This window comes from Fulmarus glacialis, unplaced genomic scaffold, assembly GCF_000690835.1.
Source record: "Fulmarus glacialis isolate BGI_N327 unplaced genomic scaffold, ASM69083v1 scaffold17811, whole genome shotgun sequence".
NCBI lineage: Eukaryota > Metazoa > Chordata > Aves > Procellariiformes > Procellariidae > Fulmarus > Fulmarus glacialis.
Genome location: NW_009193605.1, coordinates 1 through 24,423, shown reverse-complemented (window position 1 = coordinate 24,423; position 24,423 = coordinate 1). Strand labels below are relative to the sequence as shown.

Here is a 24,423-nt window from a genome sequence, read left to right as displayed (position 1 = left end):
GGTCACCAGTGTTCTCCACTCCACGCTTCATTTCCTCCTGAAAGCTATGCAGAAAAATGAGATCCCATCTCATAAATGAGTGCCCATCTTAAGGACATGTTTTTGAAGGCTCTGCTGACAATGACTGCCTTGTTCGCCTTGCTTTCTGCCGGCAGAACCGGGCAGCGCTCCTTGGTCCAGCAGATCCGGCCACCGCTGTGTTTCCTGATGTTTCTTCCATCGTTCTTGCTCGCTGGCATTGCAAGCCTTGGCTGCAGGGTTGAATTCATCAGCAGATGTATTGCTGTTGCTGTGTTTTATGCTTGGCTCTGTGGTATTTGGTTTGCCCTCGAGCTTAGCCCTAAATTCATGCTGCAAAAACAGCTTCAGTACATGCTGCATGGGTCAGTGTGCCCCAAGGAGCCGTCCCCTTCCTGCCCATGTTTTCCTTCTCAAGAAAAGCCACCACGCAGGGACAGGTGGGCACTTGGATCTTGCCTGTCAGGATGCTGGAGTGAGCTGGCGTGCCTGAGCCCTCCGGAGCATCCTCCCAGGAGCATACCAGTAGGTGACATCCCACTGCTGCGGAGCTCCAGCCTGCACCTGGCCTGGACAAGAAGTTCATGATACCCACTGAGGACTGATAGACAGCCTCCATGACAGCCTACTTGAGTGGTCTCTGCCTGTTTCTGGGGGGACACGGTCATGGGTTCCATCTTTGGCCCTAGCAATCTCATCAGCTCTACAACTTAACTATTTAAGTTACTTACGGAAGCATCTGGGCATCCTCTGTAGTCAATAGAGAGAAGCCAAGTGGGCAGCGGTTCTTTGTCTTAAATCTCCTGTCATCTGATGCTGTGCTTGACTGACTTACCCGTTGACCTGTCTTCTCCATTATACCTTTATTGTAGGTTCCTGTAGCCTAATTTATGAGATTTTGTTGTTTCCATGTTATTCTTCCTTCTCCTCACCCCAGCCTCTCTCCCTCACCCTGCCGCTCTGGCTACTTGAGAATTAATGACGGCTTCATACCGAAGTGCAAGGATTCGTCTGGCCCCAGTGCACGGGCTGTCAGTGCTCCCCTGGGACGCCCTTCCTTAGGACAGCCCTTCTCAGTGAGCTGTCAGGCTCTGCCGTAAGCACCACGCTGCAAACTCACGGCGAGGGCAGCGAAGCTCCCTGTTATCTTGGGAGACATGCTGGTGGCTGGTCACTGAGATGAGATGTCCCGAAAGAGGTGGAGCTTGTCTGGGTCTCCCGTTACAACCCGCTGTTACAGTGCATCTTCATGCTATCACAGTTTGTTGAGCACAGTAAAAGCTATTGAAGCACTTCGTTAACGATTCTGGGGGTGGTATTAAGCATTATTGCTTTTTGATACCAATGTCACGCCTTTAAATATTCATTAAAATTGCATGATCTCCTCCCATTAAGGCCTGAATTATCAACACTCCAGTTTCTTCATACTTCACAAGCCAGGGCTGGATCCTGCCCACTCCTCCTTGCCAGGTTTGAATCCTCTGCTCTTAAAAGTGATCCTCATTAATATCTTCATTAAGATCTTCATGGAGGGCAGAGAAGCGCTTTCTCTCGCCACCTGCAATGGCCTTTTGGCATGTAGGGTGGAAGGGGTAGAGGCGTTCAGGCCGCTGCACCTCTGTGCAGGGCGAGATGAGCTCTGACAAGATGCTCTATTAATTATGAATGACGAGGCGGGCGGAGGGCTGGCAGCAGGCAGGGCTGGCAGCAGGCAGAGCTTTGCTTCTACTCCTTTCCTGCTAACCCAGGGCCAGGGGTGGCAAACTTTTTTTTATTTGAAAGGGCAGGGAGGACCCAGGGGGAGGAGAGCAGATGTTCTTCTGTCCAGGAAAGGGGCCATTCGCCCTGAGACCTTGCACCAGCAGCCGCCTCAGGGCACTCTGCCTGCGGACGCTGGGATGAACGCAGGGTCGGGTGCATCCTGGTTCGGGGTAGCAGAGGGGCATCTCCTTGCAGCAGTGTCTGTCCCCATGTTAAGACCCTGTTGGCACCTGGACCATGTCCTTTCTCTGATGCTGTCGGAAGCTGGTGATGGGGAGTTTCATGAGTTCCATGAGTTTCTGCTGCAGCCTGGGCCCTTCTGCCGCTACAGCTCCACACTGCTGCTCCTTCTGCCCCCAAAAGAGGAGGGTGAGACCTGAGCAGGACAGAGTGATTCCTGGAGAAAGCCAGGAGGAGCAGGAACAGCAGAAGGGCATCCCGTGCCTTGCAGCAACGGATGCCACCAAGCAGGGACAGCTTGGCACAGCAGAGGTGGGGGCTGTTTGAAGGAGTGGCTGTCTGCTCCCCAGAGGGTTTAAGCAAGTTAAACAGGGGATGGGGTTTTGATCTGGTTGTGTTTAGCGAGACAGCGAAGAGGAGGGACGGTGGAGGGGAGCAGGGACTCGAGGAACCCGAGGGGTCGCGGTCCTGAATAGCATCGCTGGCACCGAGCCAGCGGCCGCAGCTGCACGTTCGTTACCCCCGAGTCACACGCGACACCGCTCCAATTACTCCCTCTTGACACGGGCTAATAAGGGAGGATAAGGAGAGCCGGCGATTCCAGAAGGGTTACGCCGGATGCTTCTTTCCATATTTAAACGCTGGAACAAATGGCGGGTTTGAGATTTGGTGAAGCAGGGGGGGAGGCAGAGGCAAAGAGCCAAGCAGCAGGATCTTTAATGAAGCTGCAGGAAGGAGCTGGAAGATGGCTGTGCCCTTCCTTGGCATCGTGGGCTTGCACCTGCGAGTATCGCGGGTGCAACTTGTGAGCCCAGATGAAAGCAGGGAGGTGCACAGCCACTTGCAAAATAATTGCTCCCGCAAAACCGCGCCAGCACAAAGCGGGGGGCGGGAGGTTAAGGAAGTCTTGAAAATCAAGTCTCTAATGCTCTCACTGTACGCCACAAAGGGACCATTCACTGCAGGGATGAGAGGTTTTTCCCCCTGTCTATCCATGCTTCCAACTTTTATTGAACACATCCTGAATTTTATTTTAATTTATAAGTCTAGAGGGGGAAAAACATAGGAGGGAGATAAAGGACAAGGGATCGATTGGCTCGTGGGGAAGTTTAGCAGGAGGTTCTGGAAATATGTGTCCATTATGTTGCTGAGATCAGGTTCATTAGTAGACCCGAGCACCGACAGAAGTGGCCTGACAATAAACTCTGCCGGTGGACACCCCCTACCGCTAACATAAGTCAGACCTGCCATGCTCCGCTTCCCTTTGATTATTAAAAATGAAAGAGGGGGCTCCTTTGAGGTAGACGGGCTCTTCAATGAATTTCTGTGTCTTTCTGCTTGCAGGACTTATAACGTGCATAACTTCGCTATTACACACAAGCACCTTTTGCTGCTGTTTGGCCTTGTTGCAGCAGTAGCGATGCTCTTCCCTTGCATGCATGCAGCTGGGGAAGAGCTTTATCACCCCATGCTCCTGCAGCGAACCCTGAGGGCTTTTTTTGGCCATGAACCATAGGGCTCTGCTCTTGCATAGCTGCTCTCGCCTGCAGCCTGGCCACCCCTCAACACATTTGGCTGGACCAGTTTGCTTCCTTCTCCCATCCCCACATCTCTGCTGGTGGCAGAGCCCACCAAGCCCATGCTTGGAAAATGCCAGCGAGTGGCACTGAGCGCGTCTCCCTGGATAATTTTGCTTTTGTCGGGAAAATTTAATGCCAGCCATCCATTATGTGACACTGGTCGGTAAATTCATTACGGGCCCGTGCCTCTCATCTGTTTGCCTTCATTGCGGCTGCTGCCAGTTCCACCTGATTTTAGGTTTCAGCTGCAATGTGGGGTATATTTATCACTTTGCCCTTTGAAGCGTAACTGTTTGAATAAACTCACCAATTTGGCAGTGTCTTTCAGGCCCTGCTTTCTGTACACTGATACACTGTTTTATTCTGATAAATGATTTTAAATCTATTTTGAGCTGCTAGAAGGGAGGAAATCACTTTCCGTTTAAAAACGTTATTGTTAAAGGTGAAAACATTTGGTTATGAGGTGAGCAGCAGTTACAGGGATGGTGGAGTCTTCTGCCAGGCTTGGCAGGACCCCAGGGGTCCCAGGCTGCAGATCTGGGGTAAAAAAGGCTCCCCAGTCTATTGCTACCAGGATAGTCTGCAGCAAATCTGATACTTACTGGGGAAAGAACAACCTGCCAGATTGCTGTATGCACATCCATACATTTCTTTCCATTTGCAAGCAGTTTGCTAATGCCGTACGGGTCCTTTGGGCAAAGCCATGGCATTGCTCTCGCTCTGCCGTTGATGAAACAGCAGATCTCCCCAACTGCAAATACTATAATTGCCACATGTAGTTGCAGCCTTCCTTCCTTACCACTTTTTGTATTCTCAATACGTGCTGATTTGGGCAAGCTTCCATAGCAGAGGGCTTGTTTCTGCCAGGGCAATGGCCCTGCGTGGTACCACTCACTATGAAGGGTTATGCACACCTTCCATTTTACATGTGTGCAAACGACCGGAGACTGCTGACCTTCCAGCCTGTTCCCCTAACAGGCAGGATGCATTTTTAAATAATCTTGGTCAGATATGGATTATTTTGCAGCATTGGAGTTGCTTTCAGTGGGAGACTGGGGAGAGGTGAGGGGGCTTAGACCTTGATGCTGTTTGCCTGAACCCTGCAGGACTCACCTTGGCTCTCCATACAGTACTGAGCTGACCTTCAGGTGCCTTCTATGAAGCCATGACTTCCAGGATGGGCAACCAAATTGCAGCATTGCATTGATTACAGACACACCATCCAAACCATAGTTATCTGCTGCTTATGCTGTGGGTTGGCCAAGTATCCCATGTTCCCAGCAGACGAGGCTTATTGAAGCCCAAGCTATGAGGTTGCTCTTTATACCAGGATCATCATGACTTTTCTCACCCTCCTTCTCCTTCCTCCTTGCAGCCCCTGCAGAGTTTGTGCAGCATCCCCAGTCCATTTCCAGGCCTGTGGGAACTACTGCCATCTTCACGTGCGTGGCCCAAGGGGAACCCCCACCACAGATCACTTGGCTGAAGAACGGGCAGATCCTGGAGACCAGCGACCACATTAAGCTGAAGAATAACAACAGGTAAGTCCTCATGCACTGGCCACTGGCACTGCAGCACGGGATGGAGGGCATTGTGAGACGCACGGCTGGGTTGTGCCATTCCCCAGCGTCAATCTGGAGTTACCACGGATGGAGGACTGACATCACCTACCTGATGGTCCAGAAATAGCTGTCCCTGCAGGTAGTTCTTGGGCAAAGAGCAAGTTAGCTCGCACAGGCTTCAGCTTTTGCGCAGACAGCGGATTTGAGGCAGATGTGTGCAGCAGTTCATTTTGGACTGGTCAGTGAAGGCTGGCAGAGAGTAGTGGGGTCTGCAACACATCCTGGTAAGCTGTGCAAGCCCTGCTTTTGCTGTAGCCCCATTGCGCTGGGCAATGGCTAATGTGCTTGGGGCCGAGACAGGCATGAGTGATCCAGAGAGACTCCAGCCCTGCGGCTTGAGCGCCTTGAAAAGGGCTTCGGCAGGTGAGGTGGGTTGCTGTCACGCATCCCTTGGACTGATGCAGTGCTCCCTGATCCTGCTTTTGAGAGAGGCTGAATTAAAAGCCATTATTTTGAACTATCTGGACTCCAGTGGAAAGGGCAGTGGGAGAGATGTTGGCTTGCTTTCTGCATTAGCAAAGAGCTAATGTAAAGGTAGTAATGTTCAGAAGCAGATCTGTAGACTCAACTTGGGCTTTGATATACTAAGACACTGCTCCAGTCCTACTAGCTGCTCTTTGTAGGCTTACATTTCAGCGCTTCATGCTTTATTGTACCAGCACCTCAGCATTAGACTTTGACTGATCATGCAGGAACCCAGCAAAAGTTTCTCTTTTGTCCTGATCATCATCTGGGTATTTCTGGAAGGACCAAATGTTGTTCCTGGAGTTGGCAGTGGAGGAACCAACTCCACAGTGGAGGAACCAAACTTTAACCCCTGAACATTGACCTGCCTGGGTGTGCAAATGCAAATACATTTGAAATAATATTTGCATGGAAGCTGACTTTCACTAAACTTCAGCCTTTTATCTCACCGGGGAAGAGCGCTTTCTCTGAGTACTAAGTAACTGCATTTTCATGCGAGGGGATGGGGATGTTTGTATGAGGAAATGATATGGTGGGATGAACTTGGTGTGAAAATTATAAGTTGACAACATAGTTTCTATGGAAATAGCATGGAACAATATACTGAAAAATAATAGTACCTGTGTCGTAAACCTAAATTATTCGTAGAGATTTGTACTCTGTGGTGTCATATAGCTGCTATCTATATTAAGAAATGCATCTCATGAATGCAACTACCCAACCTCACGGGAGGGTCCGGACCTTCAGTTTAGACTGTCAGGAAGTGCTGCGTGGGCACCATGGCTTGTTCCTCAGGGGAGAAGAGTGGGTTTATTTTTCTAAGTTTCTACATGATATGGCTTTTTGTTTTCAGGTTTGAGGCTTTTTTAAAGCTTTGTTTTACAAAGGATGGAAGGATGCATGTTGCAAAAAGGATAAGGTGTGAGTTGTAATAAAATCTTCTCAATCAGTGGAGGTTTTCTCCAAGCTGGAAGTTTTTAGAGCTTCAGGGAACTTTGTGTGTGCACATACAGATGTCACTCAATCCAGGCTCATGGTCTTCTAGTTCATTGCATGGATTTCTGAGGCATGTCTGTCTTTACGATATGAACAGAGCAGAAATGGGAGAAGGGAAATCAGTGCATTCCCTTTTATTGACCAGGAAAAGGAGTCAGAAGTGACCGAAGACTTTACAAATGATCATTAAATCCATGACAAAACTCACACTGAGTCCAGCTCTGCGTCTCGCCCAGATGTCTTGCCTGTGAAATCATTCCTCTTCACTGTTTGGGGAAGGTAAAAGTAGGGTCTTTGGTCATGGTCATGTCTCCTGGCCAGGCCCCTGTGCCTGGAACTGCGCTACACGTGGATGGGAACTGCGACTTGACGAACATAGCTGTAATCGTTTTCTTATGGCAATCATTTAATGCAATTTAGCGTCAGTCTTTTCCACTGCAAGCCAAATGATCAGATTACATTGCATCTGGCACAGGCTGGGGGAGCTCAGCCAGTTACTGGGGCTCAGCTGACACGTGGCATCTTCTCAAGCTATAGTAACATGATTGTAAAGCTGAGCCCTAAGGCCATCGTACTTGACGATGTTGAACTTTTGGCTTCTTTCGCACTAGTCTTGGAGTACTCTGACCCTCAACTTCAGGCAAGTGGCTATTCCTGGTGGTTTCCAAAGCTGTCAGTCTGAAGAATGCCCTCGCTGGTACAGCAGGGCTGGGTGCTCCATGAATTGGAGGAAACAGATCAATGGCTGCGTTCTTTTTCTGAGCTTTTTCAAGTTGTCCTTTGTTTCATTCTCATGGGCGTGACTAAGTGCTGTAACCCACTTAGTTCCAGGCAGAATCAGTTTGTGATTATGCCTTGCATTTATCAGTCTATTGCACTTGGAAAATATTTGTCCGTATAAAGATGGATCTCGAATCTACTAGTAATGAAGCTACTAAACTGCACTATAAGCTTTTTAATTAGATTACATGGTTTGCTAGAAAATTCATTTGGATTAAAACTCTGTTTAATATGGCAATAAAGGTCTGAATGCCCCCAAAGGGATTTTTAGAAAAAAAGAGTAAATCATCCCAAATCATATCATGTGTTAATTGATTGCAAAATGTATCATTATGAGCAACTTCGTTCTTGTAAACAAACACAGCTAGAAGTGAGGTCCAGACCTGCAGAACATGGTGCGTTCGAGATGCTGCTCTGCTCTTGCAAGCTTTGCAAGTACAGCCTCCGCTTGAGGCATCACTCCTGCGGGCAGTAACGTGTTTGCACAAACCTACAGCCGATGGGAAGATCTGTCCATCAAACTGTTGCTTCACAAAGTTGTGAAGGGCCCTTTGGCATCTACATCCCCCCACGCTGTCTCTCATATGTAGTAACTGCAAACCCAAGGAGACAAACCCTCAAGGTCAGGGGACTTCAGAAGCCCATGGCCATTGAGATGGGACAGCAGCTTCAGGACTGGATTCACTGCAGATTGGATGTGGCTGCTGCTACGACATCAGTTGGTCACTTGCTAAGCAACTTCCAGCCTTTCAGCACAGTAAAATAAGCCTCACAGGCTGCGTCCAATAAATACCTCTTCCCTCGTGGTCCCTCAGTTGTGAAATCTCATCACCTGATGTGTTGACGGTTTCTGGGCACATTAGCGTTAAAGATCAGCCCTCTGCTGTGCCCTCTCCGGAGGTGGTTGTTATGTTTTGAAAATGCCAGCTGTGTGGGAACAAAATATCCAATCGATGATTAGCAAAAATCAGAAGCAGTTCTGGGATAGCGGATAATTGTTAATGAAAAATGCATGAAGGCTCAGGCATAGGGAATTCTGGGGTTTTCCATTAAAAGCTGTGAATAAAAATCACTGAAGGAGCTGATGATGGGGCTGTCTTGCCATGAGATCCCTGGATTGGGGATGGAGCCGATAGCTGTTGTGGTGGTGCTGCACTGGACCATGCTCTTGGATGGAGAAGCTGATGAAGCCTTTTTGACTTTGGTGGAGCCATCCCCGTATTATTCCTGGGCTGATTCAGATTAATCACGATCCAAATGCCTGGGAGGTGTAATAGGCATTTCCAGCAAAATTCCCACCCGGCATCACCAGCCCATCCCGAAAACAGGCTGGAGGAGGAAGGGCAGTTACTGGCTGAGTTAATTGTAGGCTTGTGTAAAATCATGCTTTCTTGGTTATTACTTCAAAATTTACAAGGAAGCATGAAATAGTACCCAAATTACTGCTCTGAAAGGTTTATTGCTTTTCTTCCTTTGACCCAATCAGGTTCAGGGGTAATTTTCAGCCTAGAAGTATATCACACTATGGGGTTTATATTGCCCTAATAGCAAGGAACAAAGGCCAACATCTTCAGAGAAGGCAGGCTCTAAATATTGATTTTCCAAGAAGATTTTATTTACAAAATGGTAATTAAGGGACTTCATTTGTTCCACCGGAAAAAGGCTTCGTTAGAACGTGGGCTCAGGTGGCGTTCGCTCTCCTCGGTGACCTTCGCTTATGAACTGTATCCTTCTTAAATTCTTCCTCACTGGTTTGCACTTGTTTTAGTGCTCTGGGAATGACTCACTTTAAGGGCTGCAAATGCTCAAGGTTTATCAGAGAAAATTTCCTCCGTAACTAAACTTTGGGACAACTTTGCTTTTTTTGCACTTGTCGTGTTGCTTAATCCTAGCACAAGCACTTGGGACAGGACAACCCTTTTGGTACCAAACCCAGGAAAACTACAGTCTGTCATTCACAAGGTGGCTTTTTTCTGTAAAACCCACGTTAGCTGGGTGCAGAGAGATGCAGATGGGTTTGTACATCCCTTCATGGGGCACACACCCCACAAACCCTTGAATTTGTAGGGATTTGGACACCTTAAGGGAGGACAGGCAAGCCTGCAGGTTATTTGTGCAATGAGTTCCAAGACCGTTGGTGACTATGGGAAGGGTACCATATAGCAAATCGTATTTCAGCTCCCAGAAGCATGACAAATAAGTGGAGGACTGGGATGTGAACCAGCTGCTCCTGATTTAAGAATAATTTATGGGTTGGACTTTGTTTGGAAGACACGTGGAAACGGCCTTTGCAGGGAAGGTCTCCGCATGAGCGCCCAAAGCCCCACTAAACAGTGAGGCATCAGCATGATCCCTCCTTCCCTGCACCAAGCAGGGATCCTGTGCTGGGATCATGCAGCCATATCCCATGAAAGGGATCTGCAGCAACCCCGAAGCAGCCGACAGCGACAGGCGTCAGTGTCTCCTTCTCACGTGGCTGTGATTATTTTGCTACCGAGTTGCCCGTGTAATTTTTCTCTGTGTGCTGCTCCACTGAGCTGCTCTTGAAGTGCACCACCGATCCAGGCTTTTAAGTGTTTCTTCCAACTGTTGCATACAGCAAAATACATCTGCAGAGAATGGTCCTTATACAGGAGCCTTCAAGGTGGGACTGAGCCCATCGTGGGGCAGCCCAAACTCAGCCTCCCCTGGATTAGGCTGGGTCTTTTTCCTCTCCAACACCTGTGCCCCTTGCTGAGAAAAAGGTTTGGGGGACTTTCCATTTAGCAGCTCTCCCATCTGTCTGCATTAGCAGTCCTACCAACACAGGCATCTACCCTCCCTTCCAGTAGCTTTTCCTGAGATGTTTTGTGCTTCCCTGTGATCCTGCAGATGTAAAGACTTCTCTGCTCCCTCCCTGGGACAGGATTCAGTTAAATCTGTGATTGCACTCTCTGACTTATGAAAACAGGTTGTGTGGCAGCCAACATGTTCACCAGATAACCAGCAAGTCTTGTAATAAGGAGCAGCTGGCTCTGGCTGTTGTCTCCTGCCTGTGCCAGGGTGCACTTCCCAGCTCTGCAGGGACGGGAGGACGCAGTTCCACCACTGTCAGTGCAGTTGGACCCTCTTGCCTTGGCCATGGATGTGAGGGAACGGACCTCATGGGAAATTGGAGCCACTCGCTTGCTGAAGGTCTTCTGCATGGAGCTCAATGCCATGCTGGGAGGTGCTCCAAGGCAGGGCTGAGTTGCAGCACCAGCTGCATGTGTCCTTCCCACCTGGGAAGGCTCAGACCACCTCTGATGTGGACCAGAGCTAAACCCAGGGACCCAGAGCCTCCAAAGCTATAGACTTGGTGTCCAGTTGGATTGCTTGTCCTGAGCATGGTGCCTGAGCAGCAGCAGGTTCCCCAGAAGGCTCAGCATGTCTGCTTGGTGTCATATCAAGACAGTGCAAACCCAGGTGTCATGAAGCCAGCAAAGAAGGGTCAGCATTTCAGGATGAAGTGGTGCCACTGCTGTGCCTCCTGTAGCAAATGTGACGCCGTTTACAACTTCCCATTTGCAGAAAACACACCATACAGCCAAATCCCTGTCCTGCCGGACTCCGTTCTCTCCCAGGGGCGTGAGAAGGAGCACCATCTCTAACCAGCTTTGTGGGCTGAGAGTCTGCCAGCCCTTTCATCCAGCACTGGTGGGGAGGGGGGGCTAGTTCCCCATGGCACCGTGCACCCCGCTGGGACCAGCAGCATCCCTCCAGAAACTGCGCTCGGGTGAGTCTGTAACCGCAGAATTGGGCTGGGATCCTGACCAGCGGGCTGCAGGATCTGCTAAATGTAATCCAGTTTGTGCCAAAAGGGGTTCTTCTCCTGCATAACACAACCCAATTTCACCTAGGAAGCCCTGCATGAGATTTAATTTCTGGAGGTGTAAGAACATGTTTATAGAGGGCTGGGGATGATCTGCAGTGTCCCTTTGGACCGATGAGTGTCACTCTTCAAGTTTTGCCCCTTATTCTCAGCCTGTACGAGTCAACCTTCAAATACAGGGCATTTCTGCAAAGCTGCCAACAACCAGCACTGGAGGGAAAAAAGCTCCTTTCCAGCGCAGCACCGGCCGGCAGCCCAGGAGCGGTTCGTTCGGTGCAGCATGGGACAACGCAACCCATAACAAATAGAGGCAGAGCAGGGCACGGGGACGGGGCATCTGAATGCAGCACTGGTGGCTTTCTGGAGCTGCCGGCACTTAAAATGCTCTCCCCACTAGCCACAGCCTGCTCTCTGCATTAATTTCATCACACTCCCTCTTTTGTGCGTGTGTGTGCGCGCGCATGCTGATATCCTTCCAGATGGGCCCCTCTTCTTCTTTGTGCTGCTGAATCGATGAAGAGGCTTCCTTCAGTTCTTAGACTTTTTCAGAGGAGCCTTTGGAAAGCCGATCTCCGGTCACCGGCCCAGACCCCTGACCCGAGCCAGATCAGTCATCCTGATTGCCTATGAACTGGGAAGACAGCTTGGGAATACCGTGGCTTTCGAGCAACGGAGGCCTCTCGTTTCAGCTCAGCCGGGTGTGAATCTGCAGCGGCTCCTCTCCCCACTTCCATCAATGCCTGTCAGGGCATTGTGCGGAGATGTGATGGAGCCCTCGGCTCGCTGAGCGGCTTTGGTGACCAGCAGAAAGCCTTCTGGCATCTCGCCTCGTCTGACGTGCTCACGGCGCTGCCAGTCTGGCACTCGCGGGAAAGTTTTCCAACAGCAGATGTCCCAAAGTGACAGATTTTTTTCCTGTTGACGGGAAGAAATAAAAGGACACTGCATATTTCAGATGGTTGACGCACAGAGACGCTCTGCGCCTCCTTGCGCAGCAACTACATATTTTCCTTTTGTCTGAGCTTCCTTAAAAAAAGAAAAAGACAAAAAGCAGCAAAACCTGGGAAAGCTGCTGGACTGAACACTGACCCTGCTGCGCCGCATCCTCTGCATCCCAGGGGGTGATGCAGTGGGCGAAGGCAGGAAAAATTTGTTAGTAGTTAAGGTGAAAACAGATGCACAGCAGAGGTATCAGCTGGGATGGTGCTGGCGTTCATGTAACTCACTGCCAGCTCCTGCCCTCCTCATCGCAGCTACCAGCGTGCTTCAGAGCTCACGGCGGGGTCGTGCAGGGAGCTCGTCAGCCTCCTTTAGAGATCTGCCAGTGGGTGTTAGAGGGACCAACAGAGAGAAAATCCTTACTCTCATGAAGCTGGTGTTTAGATGCTGGGCATTCTGCTTGCCAACTTCTCCGCGCTTGGTTTCCGCTCCTTACCCAGGTTTATAGACATAGGCAAAAATCCAGTTGTTTTATTGACCCTGTTGCTTGCACATCATTCCAGGTAACGTGGGCCCCAGGTAACGGATGGCTGAGGCTCTTATTGTACAGTATGTCCAAACGCAGCCTTGTAAATCTCAATGAAAATGAACTTTTCAAAGCCTGAGGGAAGTTTCCAGCTACCTGCCATGTCCACTTTGTGGAAATTTATTTTATTTATTTCTTCTGACTTGACTTTGCGTGACAGTGTTACCGGCCACCCTGGGACCTCTGCAGAGAGGCAGCTGGGATGTCCGAGGCTCTGCCCAGCTCTGGGTCCCAGTGGCCAAGTGCTGTCCTGCTCCAGGAGCGCTGGCATCCAGCACATCATCTGTGTTGCACAAGAGGAGCTTTGCCCAGGAGAGAGATGTCTTTGGCCCCAGCATCGTGCTGTTGTCGTCAGGCTCCTTGCACCCTTGCACTGCTTTCCAACCAGGCTCCTCTCTTCCCTCCTCTGCATCTTTTCCTCTCTCCATGTAAAGCAAATAAATACACTTGGAGGCAGCAGAGCCTAAATACTCCTCCTTGTTCCTGGGCTGCTTCGTGCTTAGGAAGCTTAACACTGCTCTTGACTTGCATGCCAGCCCAGCCTGGCTGCTCCTGGATGCCCAGATGCACAGCGGCCACGTGGAAATAATCCCTGCATTGACGGGGCAGAAGGAAGCACTGCTGCTCCTTCCACACATCTGCTTTCTGCAGAGCTGCAAGTACAGCTTTCGGATGGCGTAATCCTGCCTTCTGCCATCTGTCCTCACAGGAATCAGCCCTTGTTGACACAGTTGAGCCACACATAGGGGTCATTCCTCCCTGTGCCCCCCTCCCAGCTCTGCCTTTCTCCTTCCATTTAATCAGATATGTTGAGCCCGTGGCTATGAGGGGAGCTTAGGGCTGATTCTCTAAAATCACCATATCAGCTGAAACCATCACATTTGATATTCCATTTACAATGTTTCCAAGGAAACAAAGGCACAGGACATAAATAGATGACTGTTAAACATTTGCTCACTCACCATGGCCCTGATAATTTGCAAGGCAGAAATATGAATGTTAAATCAACAGCAATAATAAATTTTAATATAGGAAGACCTATATTTCTCTGCAATTAGAAGAAGCATTCGTTCTGACATACAGACAGGCAGTGGCAGGTTATTTATCATTTCCACTTTCCATGTACAATTTTTCACTTACATAAAGGGCAGCTTTGATTACGACTCCCAAAAAGCCATGAAGTGCCCCTCGCATCAGCAGGGGTGCTTGGGATTTACTCATGTGCAGTCAAGTCCCAAGTCCACCTGGAATTCACCGCAGGAGAAGAAAATAGTTTATTTCTCCCTAGAAGCAAGCAGGGGATATGGATTTGGTTAGGTTCGGGTCATTTCTTACAGAAAAATAGCAACCAAAAAGCTCATGCAAGCTTTGGCGTAAGCCAGCGAGATGATGCTGAAGCTTGGAGGCATTGTGGTCTCCCAAGCATTCATGCCAAGCCAGAAGCAAACCGCAGTTCAAACAAACTGGGCAGGACTGGAAATACGGATGTACAAATAGGGCTTAATCCTGAGTGGTGCACGTATGGGTGATGCTCTAAAATGGAAGGGGAAGCAGTGGTGAGCGGTGTTTTATTCAGTGCTGTGGGGTGTGCTCTATAAGCATATCTATAGGACTAGTCAATCCCCACAATTTGCAGTAACAAATACAATTTACAGTGGTGTCAAAGCTGTCACCAGGTTTAGTTGGTCCAGTCTGGACCCCTACAGGAACTTTATTTCCAAAATTTTCCCCAAGATGCCCTGTTTGTGAGAACATCCTACCTGGACTAAGGGCATCATAAGCATATTGTATCATAACCTGAGCTGCTGCCTCAAGATGTTTTTTGGTAGAAACATCTCCAATGTCAAAGGCTGCCTTTCCACGTCTAGCTCGGAGCTGGAAACAGTGTGGTGAGACTTCCCTGCCTCATGTCTTGGAAGGGTGTTTATTTATGGGGTCTTGTGTCTGCTGGATAGTCACAAACTGAATCACGTTGTTCCTGTCTTGGTTTCTGAGGAAGGGCGCAAGCCCTGGAGAGAGCAGAGCTTTCATTGACGGGTCCCTGTTTGTGAACAAATGTTGTTAAGAAAAGCTGTTTTGCATGCTGAATGGCAAGACAGAGCTAATGCGTTGCACAAATTATTTCTGATTCAATATTTGCTGGTGTTGTTTTAAAGATACTGGGCAGTGCAACCTATCAGCTGGCCCTGAACTTGCTCCGGTTGTACACAGCCATTGCCAGAGCATCATGCAGCTCAGAAAGGGCCTTCAGTTCAGGTGGCCACATGTACGTGGACTCTCGTTGTCCCTGTGCCCATCAAGCCACTAAACACCCCTCCTAGAGGTGGTGTGGAGATGGGCACCGTGCTCAGGAACACACTCATTTGGGAAGTTGGTATGTGGTTGGCTTTTCCCCTTCCTTTAGGGATGTTTTCCACCAGGGTAGCCAGTGCCTGTCTTTATCTTGGAGGCTGACAACAGCATCTAAGCCTGGTGTGGAGGCCCCCAAGAGCAGGCTGGAAGAACTGTCCTGCTTGCTGCCCTGGGAGAGCAAGCTTTGATGCGCCAGCATCAAAAAGACGCTCAGAGGTTTTGCAGACAAAACCTGCGACTTGCTTGTAAGCTTTGGCTTTTGGCTTGTGGTGATCATGTTTCTGAAAATGCAGAAGCAGGAGCTGAGGCTGTAACCCTGCTGGATAAGTCAGCTAATCCCAATGTTACCCTAAGACTGCTCTAATGTGCTATAATGCAATGCTATAGAGCATCACCAGAGGGCTTTCTGGCTGCGCTTGATTAGACTTGGCTTAGCAACTGTGTGCAGTGCCCTGGATGGGTCTCACTGGTGTGTACTGGAGCTAAGCCAGTTAAAGCTGGTTTGGGTGTATGGATGCACTTGCCACAGAGGTATCTCTGTAGTGTATCTCAGAAGGTATCTCAGAAGCTGGGATCTTCCTGAATTCAGGGCTTCAGATCCTGCCATTCCCTGTCCCACCCTGTGTCCCCATCTGGCTGTACTTGAACCGCAGTCTCTGCAAGTCAAGACAGAGATAATCTGCCCAGTCACAGGATCTGGGGAATGATGCAGCCACCTCCTGGGCTTTTCTTTCCCCAAAAGCACCAGCCCACAGCTTCCTGCAAGCTTTCTGTGGAAATAGAGGCATGTGGAATGTCCTGCCATCAGAGCCAGTGTGGGGCCATGGCATGGCTGGAGGGGAGGGACGTCCACTGCGGAGCACTCAGTGAGATGCTTGTCCCTCTCGTGTCCCCATGCAGCACTCTCTCCATCTACGGGATCAACCAGGCGGATGAAGCCATCTACCAGTGCATCGCCGAGAACAGCGCCGGCTCCACGCAAGCCAGCGCTCGCCTGACGGTCCTGTGGGCAGATGGGCTGCCCGGTCCTCCGCAGAGCGTGAAGGCCGAGACTGTCTCTGCAACCACCATCCAGGTGTCTTGGAAAGAGCCTCTGCAGAACACCAAGGAGATCATCGGCTACGTGCTGCACATTCGGAAAGCTGCAGGTACGGTGCTCTACCCACTGCCCGAGCATCCTCAGCCTTCCCATAATTTAGCAATACGGCCTACTAGATAAACCAGGTCTGCACTGCAGTCGACAGTGCTGCCACCCATGTTCTCTATCATGTCCATGTTTGTGAAAGTCAAAGATGAGGCGGTAACGCTGATGTAAATACCAAAAGGGTGGGGAGGGTGAAGCCACGTAGTCAAATCTCGCTGCCCATTTAGGTCTCTGGCAAAGCACACAGAAACATCAGCCGAAAAGGATGTGAACAGATATATATCCACCTTAGGGACCAAAATTATCACTTGCAACCTCAGTTTAGTCTCTTTACCTCTTGCAAAGCCTAACGCCACTCTGTTCTTTCTTTCTTTGCGCTTCAGATCCCGTAGAGATGGAGTATCAGGAGGCTGTTAGCAAGAGCACCTTCCAGCAGCTAGTGACTGATTTAGAGCCCTCGACCAGCTATAGCTTTTATATAAAGGCTTACACCTCCCGGGGTGCCAGCAAAGCCTCAGAAGTCACAGTGGTGAGCACGCTGGGAGAAGGTAAGGAACGCTTTGCGCTTGGACCATCAGATGCTGAAACCCGCTGTGCGTAGCAGCAGCGCCAGTCACCCTGATACCCACTCCGGAGCGCTTTGGCACATAGCCTGTGGTGCTGATGCTCCTTGTTCCTGCTCCTCCTCATACTCTGGGATATTGTGTAAAACTCACTTGCATCGTTACACGGGGGTTGACTGGTTGCCTTAAATGCGGCATTGCCTCTCACAGCTGATGTTGTAGCAGGGGGTGAGTGCAAGTCTGGCTGGTCTCGTGCGTTGCAGCTGCTCTGGGCTTTTCCTAAACTGCTTGCTAAATGCAGATTTCCTATTCAAGCAGCGTCTCAGCATCCTCCAGCAGCTCTGGTACTCACAGCTCTTACTGGATAGGTGCCACACTTTTTTAAATATGATTTTTTTCTGCTCTACCCTGGAGAAATCACACAAGAGCTGAGCTGTCCTCACCTACAAATCCCTGCCTTGGAGCAGCTTTCTGTTTCAGTGGGAAGTTAGGGCTATCTCTAAGGCTTCTTCCCTGACTTGGCCTCCCAGATGTGGCCACCAGTTAGCTTCCCCAGTAAGAAAGTGGGTGCTCTAATGCAGGACCCTTGCACACAGACACCAGAGACCACAGCCCCAGTGTGATCTGTCAGCTGGCATTTTAGTAACGTTTTCCTAGAGACTCATGTACCTCTCCAGCACCTCTGAATCCTGGCTCGTCTCACGTACAGAGACGAATTTCTTAGGAGCATTGCATCGTTCTCGTGAACACTCAGTAATCATGAATTTGCAGCAGAGAGGGCCATGGGAGGGGAGATCTTATTTAGGATCAAATGAAAGAGTGCATTGACTTCCAGGAGAGGGATCCAGTTCTCATTCCATTTTCAGCCCTTGCAGAGGTTTGCTACAGCATTTAAGCAACAATGCCAATAAATCCTCGTCCTGCTGGGTTTGTTACCCTGCAAGTTTATTTTCCTCGGTACTCTGCAGGGAATGGGTCACCCTTGGAGTTTGTTTTTCCTTCTAATTTAGAGACAGAAGGATGGACTAAGGCAAAACTTGAAACTCCTTGACCTGATGTTCTGAGTTCAGCTACTGGAGCTAGAAGCCAGCCATGCTTCACAGAGCTTGGTGTTTCTGCAGAAGTCTGGGTCAAGCCAGAGAGGACTTTTTGTCATTATTACCTTCAATCATGACAGAAATAGTTAGGTATCCGGTAATGGGATCATAAATTTCCTGGTTCTCTGAAGTTTCAAGGCATCACTGTCCTGCCCTGCTATCCTTTAAAAAAGGCTTGTCCTGTGTAACGAAGCTTCAGCAATTAGCTCCATGTTCAGGATGGACAAGCTGGCCTGGTTAAGATCACTCAACCCCAGCTTGTGTTTGCCTTGTAGGAAGATAAAAAGAGATTTAAAAGCCCCAGTTCTGGCTTGATTTGTTTACTTTGCTTCACTCGGGTGCCTGTTGCCTTCTGCTCACAGAGGAGACAGTGGGTCAGAGAGCCAGGATCCAGTGGCTTTTGTCACCAAATTAAAGTTTCACTGCAGATTTGCCTTTTCTCACAGCCAAGCCATTTCACCCTGTGCCTTCCTGAGGTGCACGTGACTCCCCTGGGCTAGGGCAGCCCCTGGATCTGTGCTAACAGCCTCGGAAAGGGACGGGATTTCCCCGACACGCCGTGTCTCGGTGTTGTCATCCCGGCTCAGCATGACGCGTGTGAGGTGTGCAGAGAGATGCGCGCGAAGCCCCGTGGTAGCAGGACCCCCCCGTGTCACCATGCTGCCGTGTCCTGCCTTGCATGGAAGGGACACGGCGGGTGAATCTGCCAGCCAGGGACAGCTCGGCGGAGCCGGGGCAGCACTTGTCGGAGCGGCCAGCAGAGATGCTGCCAGCTGGAGACTGGTTGGAATGACCGTGTTATACTGGTGTTGTCTAGAGTAGGAGTGCGGTGAAAGGACTGAGGAGCAGGGCTGCGTTCGGCTTGGGGAGGTCAGCTTTTCAGGGCTAGGAATATGCTGAGAATGAGCTTGGCTGAAGCCTCCAACACTTTCTCGAAGTGCAGTGCTCCTTCCTTTGTGCCAGTGATAATTTTGGATGGAAAGTAGAAGGGAAGATGCCATAGAGAAACTACCCAAGTGAACCTTGTCCTCCATAAACCTCTCTCGCTAGGAAGGTCCTCCTGTCTCCTCCCTGTCATTCTCCTTTACGCCATTTCCAAATACCGTGGTATTTTAAATCTCAAACTCTCTCTGCTTCATTAAGCAGCACACACTTCTTGTTCTTGTCTTTTAATGCTTTTTAGGGTTTTCTCCAGGACTTTTTGACATTTCTCTAGGATGAAGACTGTTCCTTTAGTCATCTTCGGCTAAAGACGCCTTCAAGAAGAAAGTTGAAATGACCTGGGGAAAATTCCAAACAGCACGGAAGAGGAAAACAAGTATCCCAGCCCTTAGCATAAGGGAGATGCCTCACTTATAGTAGATCCATATTATGTCTTATATATACTTCTGTGAAGCACCTATACACTGGTGTGTGTACATATATTTATACACACACGCAGATATACTTCATCTGTATACACTTATTTGTGTAATAACATTATAAACAGCACATGCATTCTGCAAGTGCATACATATAATCAATATTATACATATATATACTCAAAGTTTGAATAAATACTATATATTCCATACTTCAAAGGAGAGATATTCTTGTGGTTTTTATTAAATGTAAGGCTCTGCAACCATAAAATAAAGCCAACTCTTCGCAAATCAGGATGGCCCACATCAGTGTTTCTTTGTCCATGGGATAATGCGATTTCCCTTTCTGTGGCGTTTTCACCCATGATTTGGAAAATGATGCTTTAAGCAAGAATCCAACTTCTCTGAGGGGGGATCCAAACAATTCCTAATTTTGCCCTAAAGGGAATTGGGAGACAGAAAAAAAAAGTATTTAATTGGATTGCAAAATATGCAGTCTTGGGAAGAATGGTACATTCTGGTATAAATAGAATTTACTCTGTGTTTTGCACCCAGAAATTGCTAAGCACAGCCTTCCCGTCAATGAAATCAGAATAAATCCTAGCAAGAGAAGTATTTCAACCCATTTTTTCCCATGGGCAGCACTCAGGCAGGATGGGATCTCATTAACCTGACCGAGGACAGCCGCTCTCTGAGTCTTTCCTCCTGAATCCATATGGAGATGCTCACCAGTCAACAGGGACTTGTTCCTCTCCCCGTGCTTATTCAGAGGGCATCAGGCAAAGCCCTTGCAACCTTGAAGGAGGGCATCACTTTGGGAAAAGACAGGATTGTCGAGACTCTCCTGCTCACCAGGAGAGATGTCTTTCCTTCCCCTAAATCTCCTCATGGGAAAGCTTGAGCTCTCAGTGCCTGGGAAAAGGCAAACTGTTGTGCTGTGCGGTTTTGCCTTTACTATTAAATGGAGGGAGTGCCCTTTTTAGCTCTCGTCAGTCTTCGATTGACACGGCCACATTTCATCCACTTTTCACCATCGCTCACTAAATGGCTGTGCTGAACTCTCCGCCAAAGGACGCCGTCAAGGCTGGGTTTGCACAGCTCATCCTTTAGAGATCCTTTGGGGAAAAACAAGACAAAAAGCAGCATTGGTCCAATGCAAGCCCAGCAATCCTTATATTTGGGGATTTCTGAGCTTGTAATCATGTGGGATTGGAAAAATAGCTCTGCCTCAAAGCCTGGAGACCCTGGAGAACAGACAGGTCTGTTGTTCTGCTCGGTGCTTTTGCTGCAGGGTTTAGCTGAGCTCGCTGCCTGGTAGAGCAGTGCCCAGAAAGCCTTCTGCCTCCTGGTGCCGGAGCAGAGCCCTGGGCAGGCAGAGCCTGCAGCGCCTGGTGCATTGCACCTTCTGAATGGTGCCAAAGGCTGGAGAACTGATGGGAGCATTTGGCGTGGGGATGTTTTGTGGAAATGAGGTGAAAAAAAATCATCAGTTGAGATACATCTGAGATACATCTCTGCATGGTGTGATCCACGTATGAGAAAGAGAGGAAGAGGGGAAGGAAGAGGCTTGGGGGAAATGAGGTCCCGTGTGCCCCAGCACTGCACAGGGCTCCGGGGCAGGGTTTGTGCAGAACCAGCTTTGGAAAACCCAGATACCTGGGCATCACAAGAAAACTGGCTTTGGTTTTCAAATCTTTGCCTCTCAGCCCAGGCTGATGGGGCAGGATGGGGCTGGGCAGCTTTTTTGGGACCTGGGGATGAAATGGCCGTGACCCCCTCGCTGCAGCACACCCCCAGAACAAGGGCAGGGTTTTGGGGCATTGACTGGAGCAAAAAGTATCCTGGTGGACTTTGAATCAGGCCTCGGTGACACCGGGCAGCAAGCAGGGACATCTTCCCAGCTAAACCCCCGTGCCCCCATGCGCCCCTAAGGCCAGGTAAGTGCCTGCCTACCAAAACAAGCCAGCCACAGCTGTGCAGGGATCTCAGGCTGCTCAGGTATTTAGGGCTGTTAAGGAAGATGCCCCGGTTCTCTCCCAAGTCCCCAGCACAGAATCACAAACCTCCCTCCTAAAGCCAACGGGGAGAGCAAGCTCCCACGCACCCTGCAAGCTAGTGCAGGTACCTAGCAAGCTTTTAAGATGGATGTCTCCAGCTCCATCCCTTCTGGTTCCTTCCTCCCTGAGGGATTAATCATTCTGAAAGGTCCTCGCTACCCTCAGGGCGAGGGCAGAAAAGTGGAACTTGGGAATGCATTGCCAACGTTGCTGACTTCCTGCCCTGACCCAAGGGGGCTAAGCATCAGATTGCAACCGGAGTGTAAAAGTAGCCTCTTTGCTTGCTGAACGGAGCAGAGGAAACCCTTGGAAACTCCTACAGCTCCCTGAAGAAGTTCAATGCTGTTAAACCAGGATCTGGTCTGATCTGATTTTTCTCAATCTCGTCTAGCACGTTCTTTGGTGCAGTTACTACAGGGAAAGGCTGCTGGGGAATTTCTCATCATGCAAACTAAAAAAGCACATGCAACCCACTGTCTTTCTCTCTCTGTTTCAGTCCCAGCCATGCCATCTCTCTTTATTAAAGTCATTAACAGCACCGCCGTCCAGGCTACATGGGAGCCCTCCATCAAACTGGGCCAGCACGAAGGCTTCAAACTGTATTACCGCAAGGTCCACCTCTCCCAGTACACAGGTCCAGTGCTGCTGCCCAGCAACGTAACAGCGTACAACATTACCCACCTGGGTGAGTATGGTGGCAGCTTGATCCGCATCCCCTCCTGACCCTGGGAGAGCCTGTCGTGATGGGAGAGCTCAGCTGTGTTGCACAGCCACTAAATGGGAGCTGCTGCAGCTCTCCCCCAGGTTTTTGGGGTGCTTTCCCAGTAGGAGGTACTTGTTTGCAGCATCTTGTGTGTATTTGGTAAGATGTGTGTTTCCTAAATAAGCATCACTCGGGGAGATAACGCTAATGATGAAGGCTGAAATGCCCTTCTTGTGTCTCCTTTGAAACAGATGCATCGGTGGTGTATGAAGTCAAGCTCCTCGCCTATAACCAGCACGGGGATGGAAATTCAACTGTCCGCTTCGTGTCCTTGAGGGAAACTGTGGAGAGGACAGGTGAGATGGGATGTCGGTCTCGGCGGTGGTTAGTGAAAACCGCTTTGCAGGAAGGTGGCTAGGCCAGACACATCCCCCAGACACCCGCGGCTCTACCCCACCGTCTTATTTTCAGCCACTCATTTATTTTCAGCATCACAAATAATGACGAAGCAAAACTCTGTGGGGCTGGGACCACCTGGGGCTGGTAGGGGTGGCTTCTCTGCCATGTGGTTTTCACCATCCCTGTTGGCCTTCATTAGCATTAGCGAGCCAACACCCCTTCACAGCAGAGTTCAACCTGGTGACTTTTTCACCAGGGGGGAGAGGACTAACCAAACGTCCTGTAATTCCCAGTTTTGGCCCCTAAGCTTGAGCTAGAGGTGAGGCCATGAACATGAACAAGCCCCCATGCATAAACTGCCATCGTCAGGTGGGACGTGGTGCATCGAGCATCTCTGTTCTCCTGGAGCAATCCTGGATATTTTGACCTTCGCTGGTGCCGGGAAGGGAGAACGCATGGCTTTGGAAAGGAGAAGGGCTGCAGAGCATGAGCACTGCATTATGTGGCAGAAAAGGGGAAATCTCTAGAGGGGAATCTCTAACTGATCACACCTTTCATATTCATCTATGTGTAAAAAACATCCTGCTGCTCTTGGAAGCGTTTTAAGCCTTCCAGTGGGAATATCTTCAAGAGACAGTTACCGGTCCTCTGTCTGTGTTGGAGTAAATACTCGTTGGCATCTGCCCGTTCGGTGCTTTCCATCAGGCATCAGCCTGCTCTAGCATCGTGGCCGCCTCTCACGTCCCACCTCGGATGCAGGGTTTTGCAAAAATTAACATCGGAGTCTTTTTTGTTCATTAATTTGTGCCTAATACCAGCAGCCCGGGTAATGGGGCTGGCTCTCTACGGACCTTCCAGTCCTGTGCTTGCTGTGACTGCCTTCCTGGGTAGCAGGAGCAGGGGAGCTGCTCTGGCAGGCAGTGATCCCCCAGCCCCCCACCCCACTCTCCTCTTCCCCGTACACGGCTCCCAGCACCAACCAGGCTCCAGCTTTTGCTCTGGGCTCCCCAAAAGCTGGAGGAGCAATAGGAAAACAGCACCGCTGACCTCCTCTCCCCTTTCTTCTGGCAGTGCTGAATCCCCCTTGCGACTGCATGAAGGACGAGCAGAACAATAAAACCTCCACCACCGGCATCATCATTGGGATCCACATCGGCGTCACCTGCATCATATTCTGCGTCCTCTTCCTCATGTTTGGGTACAGAGGAAGGTAGGAATTGCTGGTGCCGCTGCTCACGAGAGGCGGTGGTCCCTAATGCCATGTGCGTATCCCTGCGGGGATCTCACACCCCCAATGCGATGATGGGCTGTTTCCCACGCACATCCTGGGATGCGCATCCCACGGCGTGCGATTGCGCAGCCCGGCTCCCGTGAACGCCGGGTGCTGTTTGCAGCACGGCTCCTGCCTCCTTCCCAGGCACCCAGACCCAGCGGGCTTCTCCAAATACACCCCACCAGCTCCGGTCACCATTGAGGGACCTGGTACTTCCCAGGACCATCACTATTTGTGCTCTGGCAAGTCCGGATCCTCCCTGTAAACCAAAAGCCCTTTCACAGCGAGGGGAAGAGACGTGGCTTTAAAGGAGGGATTTAAGGAGTGAAGGAACGTAGCACAGGGATAAGGTGGACACAGACTTGGGGGAAGGAAGCGGGGGAGGCACCGGCTTTGCTCACCCTCAGGCTTCGTCTCTATTTTTCAGGCTGCTGATGTGCAAAAATGTGCAGGAGCAGCTGTCAACCCCGCAGATCCCCAGGAGCCAGCGGAGCGCCACGGGCCTCGTCCTGAACGGGGCCGCTCGCAGGGACAGGGACGACCGGGACTTGAATGGAAAGCAGCTGGATATGAACGAGCTGGAGAGGTTATTCCCAGCATCCCCATCCCAGGAGCAGCAGGATAAGGGAATAACGGTAAGTCCAGCAGGCCGGGAGCATGGCTGGGAAATGCAGACGCGGCTGCGTCTCTAAGAGCA

At 50.1% G+C, this 24,423-nt stretch overlaps 1 protein-coding gene across 1 annotated transcript in view; it reads left to right on the top strand.

Annotated features, from left to right (window-relative positions):
• The window catches only part of IGDCC3 (immunoglobulin superfamily, DCC subclass, member 3), a gene marked incomplete at its 5' end in the record, with an annotated part of 43,224 nt that extends 18,806 nt beyond the window's left edge, over positions 1–24,418 (top strand). The window contains 7 exons of the mRNA XM_009587513.1: positions 4,915–5,080; positions 16,030–16,277; positions 16,657–16,821; positions 21,848–22,036; positions 22,306–22,410; positions 23,525–23,663; positions 24,154–24,418. Of these exons, the coding sequence (XP_009585808.1) occupies positions 4,915–5,080; positions 16,030–16,277; positions 16,657–16,821; positions 21,848–22,036; positions 22,306–22,410; positions 23,525–23,663; positions 24,154–24,418 (1,277 nt within the window). The remainder of the gene's footprint in view (positions 1–4,914; positions 5,081–16,029; positions 16,278–16,656; positions 16,822–21,847; positions 22,037–22,305; positions 22,411–23,524; positions 23,664–24,153) is intronic.
• Positions 24,419–24,423: the final 5 nt, after the last annotated feature.